Source organism: Culex pipiens, chromosome 1 (assembly GCF_016801865.2).
Source record: "Culex pipiens pallens isolate TS chromosome 1, TS_CPP_V2, whole genome shotgun sequence".
Classification (NCBI taxonomy): Eukaryota; Metazoa; Arthropoda; class Insecta; order Diptera; family Culicidae; genus Culex; species Culex pipiens.
Window position 1 is genome coordinate 81,045,007 of NC_068937.1, and position 13,888 is coordinate 81,058,894.

At 43.7% G+C, this 13,888-nt stretch overlaps 1 protein-coding gene across 1 annotated transcript; it reads right to left on the minus strand.

The window, feature by feature from the left end:
• Positions 1-10,887: 10,887 nt before the first annotated feature.
• On the minus strand, positions 10,888-11,905 carry LOC120430077 (uncharacterized). The gene is made up of 2 exons (XM_039595168.2): positions 11,269-11,905; positions 10,888-11,201 (listed from the first exon to the last, which is right to left on the minus strand). Exons 1-2 carry the CDS (start codon positions 11,574-11,576, stop codon positions 11,132-11,134), a joined length of 378 nt encoding a protein of 125 aa, XP_039451102.1. The 5' UTR covers positions 11,577-11,905; the 3' UTR covers positions 10,888-11,131.
• Between the last annotated feature and the right edge of the window lie 1,983 nt (positions 11,906-13,888).

Here is a 13,888-nt window from a genome sequence, read left to right on the forward strand (position 1 = left end):
GTTAAAAATAATCAAAGCTCAGACTTCAGAAATGAGCCTTATTTACAGGCAAAACAAAGCAGGATTGAATTTGAGCCGAATGTACAGTCATCTGAGGCAAATCTGGACATATAGGATGAATAGGGACAGCTATTTCAACTATGCTTTCACTCATTAGATCATATTTTTAATTTGTTTATGTACAAGCATACATAAACAAACAAGTTTCTAAATTTGAAGCTTTTAAGTACTCTGAAAACTAATGTCCTCACTTAGACTGTAGTCTCGATTCGCCATATTTCACTGAAGTAATATTTTATGTACAGAATTTGTTTCAGGAAGGTCTGCTTTATTTGTATAACCTCAATCGTGCACATAAAAGTGCAAAGTTGAAATCAATATTTTTTGATCAAGTTAAAATTTGGTGGGGCTGTTGAAACGTCAAAACAAGCAAGAAACTCGATTTTCATCCAAATCGAACTACGCCCTTTTATTTGACACAAGTCAATCTACGATAAATTTATCTTTATTTGGGGAAAATAACAACCCCCAATTGAAAACTGGATGAAAAATTAACATTAAAAACAAGAAAAATGTTAAAAATCCTGTTCGGAGCGGACTGTATTTTTTACACAAACTTCCGGCGGACTTGGGGAACCAGTTCGGGAGGGTCGGAAATTTCGCAAACAGCAAAAACACTAGAAGTTTCTCTTAATCATCTATTTTACTAAACTAATTTAAAGAACTCTAGCTGTTTCTTCCGACGATCGCTACGCGCTCGACTTGACGTCCGACCGGTTCGGCTGCTTGCGACAAACTTGCTTCACTTGTTCCGACGCACAGGCTCGTCCTCGTCGTCCTCTTTCGTTGCGCGCCAAAACTCCTCCACGAACATCTTCGTGCGCCGTTCGTTCTCCCTTTCTCTCTCTCGCTCAGGCCGTCGTCAACGGCGCGTTTTTGCCGCGCACGTCGTTTCGCGCGATCCCTTTACGGCGTCGTCGTCGACGCGCTGTTGCCAGCTCTGTCTCGCTTGCTGCCGAGCACACGTCGTTGCGCGCGTCTTTTTCGCTGTTGGCAACGACGCAGGCTGGGTTGCCACCATCGTGGCAGTTGTCATCACAGCAAGTGCAGTGCTGCCAAAACCAAACCAAAATTTTCTTCGAGCTGACAGGTTCAGGCTCGAACATCCTCCACCCGCGAAGAACTGCAAGTGACCTCCATGCAATCCAGAGGTCACACTTCCGCCTTCTAGTCATTCCGGCTCCCGTCTGTTGTCCAAAAGTATCAGGCAAGTCTTGAGTTGTTTCTTCGGGGGGCTTCCTTGGCTTCGACCAGCTGCGAACTTGTGTCATCCCGTTGCTTAACTTCGTGTAGTACTTACAGGTCGTGTTGTTTCGTACAGGCGCAGTTGACAATCGCAGGGGCTGCCAAAAGGACTGGACGACTTGAAGGATGAACTTCAGTGCTTCCTGTTGCTTGCCGATTGTCGGAAACCGGCATCTTGTTTCGCTTCCACTTGGACCATCTCCAGTGTTCCCAGATGTCCTCTCCGTCAGTGGGTCGGCGCACACCAACCGCTGGTGTGGGTGGGTTCTTCCAGAGCCACTCTTTGTCTTCTTCATAATCACTGGTGCTGCAGTTGTTCGATGCTTTGAACGCTCATCAAACCTCAGCTGTGTGCCAGCTGCAGCAGCCTTGTGCGGCGTACTTGTACGCGCCGCCGTCAAGAGCGTTGATTGCAGCCGGGCGCTGCACCTTGTCTCTCCTCCTTGGAAACGCTCGGCTTGGAAAGCCAGCGTTGTCTTCGATGTGCGTAGCATCGCCTGGAACAGCAGGTAAAACCTTCCTTGTGCTGTTTGATCACTCACTAAACTTGTTTCCTTGTAGGTTTCACCAACTTCTCGTGCGCAGGCTTCGGTGTGCTGCTCCAAGTTGGGTCGATCCTCAAACTCCGTGCCTTGAATCAGGACCGCTTCTTCGTGTGCTGCGCCACTTCCAATCGTGCCGTCCAAGACCTGGCTGAAGCTCGTCTCGCGCAGAGCCACCAAGTTGACTCTGACGGCGAGTTGAACTCCAGCAGGAATCGCCATGGTGTTGGAACGTGACTGCTCTCCGATGTCAGCCAACTCGTTCGCGTGGTGTCTGTCCAGTTCATGTTGTGTAGTTATTAATAAACAACTGCAGGGGTGTGGGCTGCAGGGTTTATTCCGAGAGTCCGCGACGGCTGACAGCGCGTCGGGCGCTAGTTGTCCTTGTCCAGAGGAGCTGGCTTCTGGCGTCACTGGACTCGTGTCGGCTTGTTGTGGAGCAACAGGTTGCTCCACCTTCGTTTGTTTTGTCGGTTGCTTTGGGTTTCTCCGGTACTCGGCGTGCAGCAGTGTGTGGTGCCGCTCCTCGCACGTCGCGCACGCTCCGGTGGACACACACTGCGCCGAGGTATGTCCCGTCCGGAGGCAATTGAAGCAGAGTTGCTTCTCCTTTGTCTTGATCAGCCGCTGGGGGGCTGTCATCGCTAGAAACTGCGGACACTTCCAGCTCTTGTGCTGGCCTAGTCCGCACACGTCGCACGTCTGTGCCGGCTCACTTCCGGCGGTCGAGACCATCTTCTGCTGACCCGGATCATCCGTAGCGTTCTGTCCGGGTGGCTTCTTGGTGGGATGTGACGAGTCCTTCTCGTCAGCGATCTTGCATGTGTCGATGAGAATCTATGACATTTCCCCGAAACCCATATTACCGAAGGGACATTTCCCCGAATGCCACTTCCCCGAAAAGACACTTCCCCTAATAGTCATTTCCCCGAATTCCTTTTACCCGAATTTCCCATTTCCCCTAATCGTCCACATCCCCGAAAGTCATTTTCCGGAATGGGCCACAATCCCGAATGCCACTTACCCGATTAGTCATATCCCTGAATAGTCATTTCCCTGAATGCCATTTCCCCGAACGCGGTCAAGCGGAAATGCCCGGTGCCCAGGAGCGCGCGCGCTCCTGGTCACCGGGCATTTCCGCTTGACCGCGTTCGGGGAAATAGCATTTTATAAGAAAAAAAATGATGGCAATTTTTATCACATCAAACTACATATAATATTTCTTAAAAGGTTCGTATTGGCCTTGAATGATCAACTTTCTTTTTGGATTCACTCAGAACAGACGTAGCATTTTAGGGGGGAAAGGGTGTTGAAACACGGCGTCTTTTTCAGGGGGGTAGTATTTTTTGAGAAATAGCAAGAAAACTGTCATATACATATGGAAGTGTGGAACATCCCCGTTCATTTGCGGGGCGAACGAAAATCTTTGGTCGGGAAAAATCAAAGTTATCCTCATTTGAAGTTTTTGAACTTTTTTCCTATGGGGCGAAATTTCGTCTATTTCAATTTAGTATTGTTATAAGTCTACATAGACATGATTTATGGTTCAGATCATATCATTTCTTATGGGAAATGATGCAAGGAACATTTTTCCTGAAGCACGCAAAGTGATTGAAAATAAGGGAAAAAAGTTATTAAGGTTTTATTGAAAATTTGGGAGATTTTCTGATAAAATTGCACACCCCTTTCCCAAAGTCGCAATGTTTTTGATATTCAGATCATTATTTCGATGAATTCTTTTTTGACAAATGTTTCTTGGCCCATTGAGTATATAAATGACTACAGAAAAGTGTAATTGGATGGCTTTATGCTCAACTGTAAGTCACATTTATGAATTTTGGATTTCAACCGAATCAACATATTTTTGTGTGTTTTGGTTATGAAATGTTCCGTTTACATTAAATTTTCACTTTTTTTGTGAGTACATGGTCCACATGATATTTTTTTTATCTAATTGTGACATGCAGTGTAAATACACTCACATGGTTTCTATTTCTATGCCTTTTGTTAATTTGCATTTCCTTTTGGACTATATTATTTGTTTTGAAACTACAGAGTTGAACTTGCAATTATTGGTAATAACATAAATATTGCGTAAAAATCATTAAAAAGTTTAAATATATGTAAATCTATTAATTAAATCTCAAATAATTGAGCTTAACATACTAAATAAGTCTGGCATCCAAATTTTAAACAACACAATACAACAATTAAATTGATTTGCTTAATAAACACACAAATAATTGATCTTTTTATTTACAGTGGCAGTGCGTGGCCGAATGGTTACGCTGTCCGCTTTGTAAGCGGATGATTCTGGGTTCGATTCCCATCTGCTCCAACCTTCCATCGGATGAGGAAGTAAAATGACTGTCCCGGCCTTGGTTGTTAGGCCGTTAAGTCATTCCAGGTGTAGGAGTCGTCTCCATGCCATAAGTACAAACAACACACCAAACCAAGCCTACTCCGGTGGAATCGCTGGCGGCGGTTGGACTCGCAATCCAAAGATCGTCAGTTCGAACCCTGGTGTGGAAGGTTCCTTGGAGTAGAAAGAGGTTTGGGTGCTCTCCCCATTCAAGCCGGCAGAAACTTGCAATAGAGACCACAAAAGACCCGGGGTCGTTAATGTGGATGATTTGATTTGATTTTGATTTACAATATTATCACCTGACCTCAAAATAAGTACGAGATCTCTAGTGAGTATTAATAAGACTAATACAAATGTGAAAATTTAATGTAAACGGTACATTTTATAACCAAAACACACAAAAATATGTTGATTCGGTTGAAATCCAAAATTCATAAATGTGACTTACAGTTGAGCATAAAGCCATCCAATTGGGTCCTAAAATGAAGCGTAGATTGCTGATATTATTGTTTACAGCGATAAAGCTTATTTTTCTGAGTACAATGACCTTTTGTACGACCACAAAGAGTTTAAAATGGATTTTTAAATCAATTTTGAAAAATTAACCTCGCGGTCCTTCTTGACAGAAAAGCTCCTACTTGACAGCTCGTTCCAAGGGCACCATAGTTAATCCATCGAAAAATGTTGTCTTGTCAAAAAAAAAAATTGCATTAAAATGAAAAAAAGTGATCAGAAATGTTTTTTAATCGTGTTTTTTATCGTTGTACATAAAAATTTACATAGGGCTTTAGTACCCAATTACACTTTTCTGTAGTCATTTATATACTCAATGGACCCAGAAACATTTGTCAAAAAAGAATTCATCGAAATAATGATCTGAATATCAAAAACATTGCGATTTTTGGGAAAGGGGTGTGCAATTTTATCAGAAAATCTCCCAAATTTTCAATAAAACCTTAATAACTTTTTTCCCTTATTTTCAATCACTTTGCGTGCTTCAGGAAAAATGTTCCTTGCATCATTTCCCATAAGAAATGATATGATCTGAACCATAAATCATGTCTATGTAGACTTATAACAATACTAAATTGAAATAGACGAAATTTCGCCCCATAGGAAAAAAGTTCAAAAACTTCAAATGAGGATAACTTTGATTTTTCCCGACCAAAGATTTTCGTTCGCCCCGCAAATGAACGGGGATGTTCCACACTTTCATATGTATATGACAGTTTTCTTGCTATTTCTCAAAAAATACTACCCCCCTGAAAAAGACGCCGTGGAAAGGTTTGGTACTATTCATTCAAATACAATGAATATTGTTACAGACTTTTTGTTATATATTCTCAAAACATATACTTTTTATTATAGACATGATAATAATAATGCAATAAAAAGTTTGTTATTTTTTATGATTCAGAAAACATACCGTGCGATTTTCGTAGTACAGAACCCCGTTCACACTGATCGTTTTATTCACATTGCTGGATTGAGATTTGGCGAAAAGTATAATCAACAAAAACTTTAAATAAAATTTGTACCAGCCTTATGTACCTATTTGTTCGATTTTTGGGTTCTTGAACAAAATTCGAAAGAAGACAAATTTCTCAAAAACAACATCTAATTATGCGGTTGAATACAAATGTTAATTGAACAAAAAAAATCTAGTACAGTCCAGACTCGATTATCCGAAGGCCTCGGAAAAATTTCACTTCGGATAATCGAATCACGAAAAGAAATTTTTTTTCGATGCCTAATTTTTTATTGTCGAGCTTAAGTATGACCCCTAAACTACGTTAAAGTGATTTAAAACTTTTAAATCCAAGATGGCGGCCAATATGGCGGTGCTGGAATGTTGAAAAAATGCATTTTATTATTCAACAGGCAATCAACTATTCAAATTTGACTAAAATGGGGTTGTAGAACTGAAATGTTCGTGATTTAATTATCCGAAGTCCCATATAAACCTTCGGATAATCGAACTTCGGATGGTCGAAACTTCGGATAATCGAGGCTTCGGATAATCGAGTTTGGACTGTAATTGGGTCCTAAAATTAAGCCTAAATTTGTGATATTATTGTTCACAACGATAAAGCTTATTTTTCTAAGTACAATGCCCTTCTTGGCAGAAAAGCTCTTACTTGACAGCTCGTTCCAAGGGGACCATAGTTGATCCATCGAAAAAATGTTGTCTTGTCAATAACTTTTTTTTTGCATAAAAATGAAATAAAAAAACGTTATCAGAATTGGTTTTTGATCGTGTTTCTTACCGTTGTTCTTAAAAATTGACAAAGGGCTTTACTACCCAATTTACAACATTTAATCAACAGCATACCCGAAAAAGCTGTTTGTTCGGTAAAATTGAGAAAGAAAATAACTGTTAGTTATGGAAAAAGGCTTTAGCGAAAATGAAGATTAGGGAATATAAAAATTCGGGAAAATTTAAATTCAAATAAACGGCAATTGGCGTAAGTGTCATTTCGGGGAAATGGCATTCGGGGAAATGGCCGATTAGGGGAAATGGCATTCGGGGATATAGCCGATTAGGGGAAATGATATTCGGGGAAATGGCATTCGGGGATGTGGCTGATTAGGGGAAGTGGTATTCGGGGATGTGGCCAATTAGGGGAAATGATTTTCGGGGAAATGGCATTCGGGGAAATGTCATTCGGGGAAATGAGCTAGACCCGTCGATGAATGTCTTGGGCTTCTCGATCTTGTGGTTGTTCTCGGACCGTTCACCATGCGGGATGGTAAACTCCGGTCGTACCCGATCTTCCGTGTCCAGCTGCTCTGCCAGCAGCTTCCCGGAACGCTTCTGGGGTTCGTCGATGGCCGTCTCGTTAGCGCATCCGACGATCTTAGCGGTTGTTGGGTTCGTTGTCTCGTCCACCCATTGTGGTACACCAGGCGTGTACGCGATTCTTCGTCGTGTGGGCTGGCCTACTTCTAGCAGCTTCTCTTCGATGACCGTCAGGACCTCTGTGTGCAGGTCGTCGAAGGCGTCGTAGAGGGCATCTTGCTCGTCCCGTGATGTTGACGGAACCATGCCAAGGATCTGCCCGTACGCCGTGTGGTACGCATCGTACGCGGCTTCTACCTCCTTCTGACACGTCTTCAACGCTGCCCATGTGAGCGTCGTGGCATCTTCCAAGCTGTCAAGAATAGTGGTGAGCTTACCTTGAGCCAGCTCACGCTGGTGGACGACGTCGCTGAACCGCTCCATCTCCGCCAGCTCCTTTACACTGCTCGCTCTGCAGGGGATCACTCAGTGCACTTAGTGACCGCACTTGCCGCCGGTCTTCTTCTTCGGTGTGGCCGCCTTCTCCGAGTTCCTCAGCTTCTTTGGTGGCTTCCTCGGGCGAAGCACTTTGACCACCGATGCTACAATGGCAGGGCACTGAGCTCGGAACGGCTGCTGGAACCGTTCGCCTTCACTTTGGGGTTCTTCTACCCGCTTACTTGCACTCTGCGCCGAACTTCCGGAACCACTTTCCAAAACGTTCTGCGCACCTTTTCCGGAACCACTTTTTCGCGTTGTCTTCCGGAACCAGTTTCGCGAAGCCTTCTCACTTCGAGCGTCTTCACTTCCGGACCAAGTTCGCAGAAGGTTTTCGCTCCTCTTCTCGGTGTTCACTTCCAGGACCACTTCCCGAAAGCTTCTTCCGACTCTGCCTGCAACCTCCGCATCTTCTTCTCTGGAGTCGACGCGTCCTTACTCAGCGCCGCTCCCGGGAGTTGTTGCAGGCGCCTTAGGGCAGTTTCCGGCACAAGAGGAACACCAACGATCGGACCCAGTGTCCGAACCAAGCACGGAAAACAGCCAAGTCTGTAATCGCGGTACTTGGGGGAACTTTGTGTCCTCTTGGCCGGAACTTCACTACACTTGAACCTTCTTTCCGGAACCTTTTTCCGGCTTCAGATGGTTATGTACGCATCCATGATGGCGTCGCTTAGCACTTTTTTCACTTGCTCTTCGGACGCATTCTGGCCGATTCCAAAATGGCGTCGCCTTTTTTCACTGAGCTGTTTTGCCAAGATGGCGTCTTTTTTTTACGTTCTTCGCAGCGTCTTTTTCTTCTCTGTGGGCCTTGTGCCCACTTGCCGCGATAGAAACGACCCTCCGCCTTGCACTGTCTCCACACTCCCGGTTCACCAGATCCGGCTCGTTTGGACCATGTTCGGAGCGGACTGTATTTTTTACACAAACTTCCGGCGGACTTGGGGAACCAGTTCGGGAGGGTCGGAAATTTCGCAAACAGCAAAAACACTAGAAGTTTCTCTTAATCATCTATTTTACTAAACTAATTTAAAGAACTCTAGCTGTTTCTTCCGACGATCGCGACGCGCTCGACTTGACGTCCGACCGGTTCGGCTGCTTGCGACAAACTTGCTTCACTTGTTCCGACGCACAGGCTCGTCCTCGTCGTCCTCTTTCGTTGCGCGCCAAAACTCCTCCACGAACATCTTCGTGCGCCGTTCGTTCTCCCTTTCTCTCTCTCGCTCAGGCCGTCGTCAACGGCGCGTTTTTGCCGCGCACGTCGTTTCGCGCGATCCCTTCACGGCGTCGTCGTCGACGCGCTGTTGCCAGCTCTGTCTCGCTTGCTGCCGAGCACACGTCGTTGCGCGCGTCTTTTTCGCTGTTGGCAACGACGCAGGCTGGGTTGCCACCATCGTGGCAGTTGTCATCACAGCAAGCGCAGTGCTGCCAAAACCAAACCAAAATTTTCTTCGAGCTGACAGGTTCAGGCTCGAACAAATCCCTTTGCCCCACATACGGTGCACATATGGTAATTGCCTAGTTCTCGACATAAAAGCGATTTGAGGTAAATCGTAGTACCTAAGTACTACATTTTGAAGGCAAGTGATAGGGGTACCATTTTGTATATACATCGAATCAAAAATATTGTATGGTCGGTGACAGAATAATTGTCACTAGGTGCGTACCTTTGCCCCGCTCTTCTCTATTTATGCAGAAAAATATGTTGGGATACATTCAACTTTAATTTTAATTGTTCTCAATAGGAAAACCATGTATAAAGTTTTCATTTGCGCAACATAAACACACTGAAAAAAGTTTTAATTGAAAGACAGACTACACCTATTAATTCTATGTAAAATTATCTTTCTAGTGAATTCTGGCTCAACTTTGTACTACTTGCGGTTTTAGAGATATAGCAGTTTGAAAATGAAGGTTTTTAACATTGTTTGCAAAAAAAAAGCGAAACTTCGGGGTGGTGTCAAATAAAAGGGCGTAGTTCGATTTGGACGAAAATCGAGTTTTGACGTTTCAACAGCCCCACCAAATTTTAACTTGATCAAAAAATATTGATTTCAACTTTGCACTTTTATGTGCACGATTGAGGTTATACAAATAAAGCAGACCTTCCTGAAACAAATTCTGTACATAAAATATTACTTCAGTGAAATGTGGCGAATCGAGACTACAGTCTAAGTGAGGACATTAGTTTTCAGAGTACTTAAAAGCTTCAAATTTAGAAACTTGTTTGTTTATGTATGCTTGTACATAAACAAATTAAAAATATGATCTAATGAGTGAAAGCATAGTTGAAATAGCTGTCCCTATTCATCCTATATGTCCAGATTTGCCTCAGATGACTGTTCATTCGGCTCAAATTCAATCCTGCTTTGTTTTGCCTGTAAATAAGGCTCATTTCTGAAGTCTGAGCTTTGATTATTTTTAACTGAAATTTGACCAATTTCTTTCATCCGCTAATAACTATACGAAAACTATTTCATTACACTACTTTTCTCAAGTTGATTTTATGCAAAATCGTCCAATATTTCGAATGAAAATGGCTGCGTAATGATAAGTGGTTGAGAACACGGTCAAAATTCAAAATTAAGAGTAAGTTTCCCAAAAACCCTGAAAATTCCCCTTGAAAAAATAATTTTTCAAATGTTTATCAAAGTGCGATAGAAAGCCCTCGCGATTACCTTACCAATGATATATAAGTTTTTGATGTTTGTTAATGTATTTTGGGAGATATCATTTCTTCAAATTAGGGCATTTTTTCGAAAAAATCCATTGTTCAAAACATGTTTTTATTTACAGGTGGCTAACGGCTGATATTTTCATTGGTTCGAAGGTTGTTTTATTGGTTTTTTGGTGCGCTGAATCGAATGAGAACATTGCCGTAACGATTTGAGAATATGTGCATCTAGTGGGACGGTTTCAGCGAGAATTGCTCATGAATCAATAGTCAGTTAATTGATTAAAACCTACTAAATTCTAGTTTTGTTTACCCTCTTGTTGTTGAACTTGTGGGTCAAACCGCTGGTCAGTACATGGAAGGCATGCCCGAGCTGACCCTTGAATTCATCGTCAATTCTCACTTCGTGGAATCGGTGCTAGGCTCGACATACATAATTGCTGAAGGGTTGGCCAGAGGCATCTAGGAGATCGATGGGACTCGGTTCTGGCAGGCCACCTTGAATCAGGTAATCATCCAGGCTGTTTAGTTTCGGCTGCCTTCTAGTCATAGTCCTGGTTGGCCTTGTGCTGCCTATCACGCGCCGCAGCGGAGGAACATCTTCTGCCAGTTCTGAGCTGTTGTGGCCACCGTGGAAAGAGTGCTTGCGGCTGTGAGAGTTGCTACGCCGTTCGTTCTTACTGCGGTGCTTCTTTTTAACGGGCGGTCACGCGTACGCGAGCGATTCCTCGATGGGAACGCTTGCGACCCTTGCGACAATCACGAGAATGCGAGTGGCTACTACGGCAGGACTAGGAGCGCTAACGGTTTCTGGAACGGGACCGACTTGGTTGGTTTGTAAGACCGTTTCCGGATGGGCGGCCTCTTGAGAGATCTGGTTCGTTTAGAGCGGCACGAACTCTCGCTGAAAATTTCGGCTTGCCTTTTAATCTTCTCCTGGTCCGCCCCTATGATCTTTGTTTCCGGCGTCAAGTGGTGCACTGTTCACTCAGCCGGTACCTGCGGAACGCCGAGCCTTGTATTTTCTGTCCTGATGTCCTGTGTCATGAAACAATGTTTTGCTACAATGCACACACACACCCATGCACATATCTAAATTACAAACCTGGTTCTAACGATACGGTCCACCACCTCCGGAAGCAATCTGCACGGCCCGCCGATGTTGTGCAGCCCTGGAACCATCGTCTCGTTTGGACGTTTGCCGCTACGATCTGGTTCGAAAACCAACTCCAGAAGTAACTTGCACGATCCGTCGAAGTTGTGTAGCCCCGTTGGGGCCATCTCCAGCGCCTTACCCTTATCCGGAATCCACACTGCACGAGAATCACGCCCGATGATATTTTGTAGAAAATTTAAGACAAATTTGAAAGCAAACCGACGCCGCAAAACCTTCTTTTTCACATTTTCCGCCATATTGTTAATTTGTAAACGATTATGCTCACATTCGCGCACACCTCATAAATGTTATGAGCATTGCATATACATTCCATGTGTTAAAGCATACTGCAAAAATCTATGATAGTCAACACATGCAGTTTATATGCGATGCTCACAAAACGTACTTGTAAGGCACATAAGAATCATCACACATAAATCAAAATTGGTTATGTGCAACATGCATATAAAATATATTAGGCTGTCAATTTAATTTTATTGTACCCTCATATGGAGCATATATTGATACGTCATGGGTTTTATAAGACGCATGTGTGACTCGAGTATGTGCAGCTTGCATTTAAATTTGATCATGATATTTATTTTAGTGTAGGGGACAAAAATCCGCAACTTTTGAGCCATAGAAAAACATGGTCAAAAAATCTGCCGCCGAGTTATGATTTTTTGAAAAAATAGTGATTTTTGGAAAAAAAATCGGAGTTTTGTGCAAAAACAAGTTTTTTTTTTTTAACACGTTTATTTAGTTTTGTTACAGTTTGCAGAGATACATATTATGGGCAGTTACAATTTAGTAAAAAATCAAGTGCTTGAGTCGTAAAATCATTTTTTGTATCTAAAATAAAGTTTACGTAGTTGATAAACAATTTTAGACATCTCTCTACATTTGCCATTCTGATTGCCCTGAAATCAGGGATTTGAAAGTTTTTGAACTCTACTCTTCGGTCTAAAATGGATTCTAATTTTGGTTTAAGGTGGTTCCACAAATGGCTTATTTTACGGCACTTGCTTAGCTTATGTTCTAGATCTTCTGTTTCGTTCGGACAATGAATGCAAAAAGCACTACTGATCCGATGTTGCCGGAACAACAGGGCCGCGTGAGGCAGCTTGCCATTCACAAGCAGATAGAACGTGGATTTTTCCAACGACGTGAGACCCCTTGCTCGTACGTTTCGCCACACGCTTCTCCACGATGCTCTGGGGTTGTTGACCACTACCTTCGGGGTTGGCAAAGCTTGCAGAAGATGACTTTCGATGCTGCTCGAACACGGGTTGTCTCGTAGCTGCTGGGGAAGCTCTCGAATAGTGGTCCACGTCGGCCGTAGACAAGGGTATGTTGCTGGTAGGGATCCTCCATTGTTAACCTGGCCGTACAGGTGCTCGGCGAAGGGAGTTTCGGCAATCGTACACAGGAATCGGTTGACCAGTAGTGCTCTGCATTTGTGCATGGGAAGATGCAGATTCAGCCCTCCCTTTGCAATAGGTTGACAAATTTGCTCCATTGGAACTCTCAGCTGGCGACCCCATACGAAGAACCCAAGTTGTCTTGTGATTCTTGCTATGTCTTGATTGCGTATGCTCAACACAGATGCCACGAACCACAGTTTTGAGGTCACAAACATGTTCAGCACGGTAACCTTTTGGATCAACGTAAGGTTTCGCGCTTTATACATCCACATTAGCTGCGTAGTTTTCCGGATCACTTCGTCCCAGTTGAACTGTATCATCTGCTTGTGGTCATTGAAGAAATTGATTCCCAAAATCTTCACACGCGTTTCCATCGACGGCCAGGGTAGGTTTTCGCTGCTTCTTCCTATGTTCATTGCAACTGTTTTCTCGAGGTTGAGGACGGCCCCAGAATACCGTCCAAAGTCGAAGAAGAGTTGTTTGAGTGTTGGTAACTTCGTGTTATCAACCACGATAACAGATATATCGTCGGCGTATGCGGTGGAGAGGTCTAGCCCAGTTAACTCAATCCGAATTCTGAAACGGAATCTAATTAGAATCGTATACAAATTCCGTTTCAAACGCAACAACCGGTTCCGTGTTCGAACCGGTTGTTGCGTTTAAAACGGAATTTGTGTAAGATTCTAATTAGATTCCGTTTCAGAATTCGGATTGATTTGACTGGGAGCTGGTCGTTGCAGAGTGTGCGTATTTTCTCCAGCAGCGGGTGCAGATGGAGAACGAAGAGATGCATGCTCATCGGATCCCCTTGCCGAACCGAGCGCCGTATCTCGAACTCTGGAGACAAATGCCCGTTTACTAGCACACGAGAGCGTGAGTGGTCCATGATAGTGCGCAGCAGCTGTATAAGTGCCCTGTTGAAGCCCATATCGTCCATAACCCGAAACAGATAAGAGTGTTCAACTCGATCAAATGCGTGATCAAGATCAAATGATACGAGCGTTCCTTGTATGTGTGTGTGCTTGATCTGGGCAATTCGATCTTTGACGGCAAGAAGAGCTTCAAATATGTTTCTTTTGCCGTTTGAGCAGTTTTGAGAGGGTGTGAGGATGTTGTGCCGGACCATGATCTCCTCAATTCGGGAT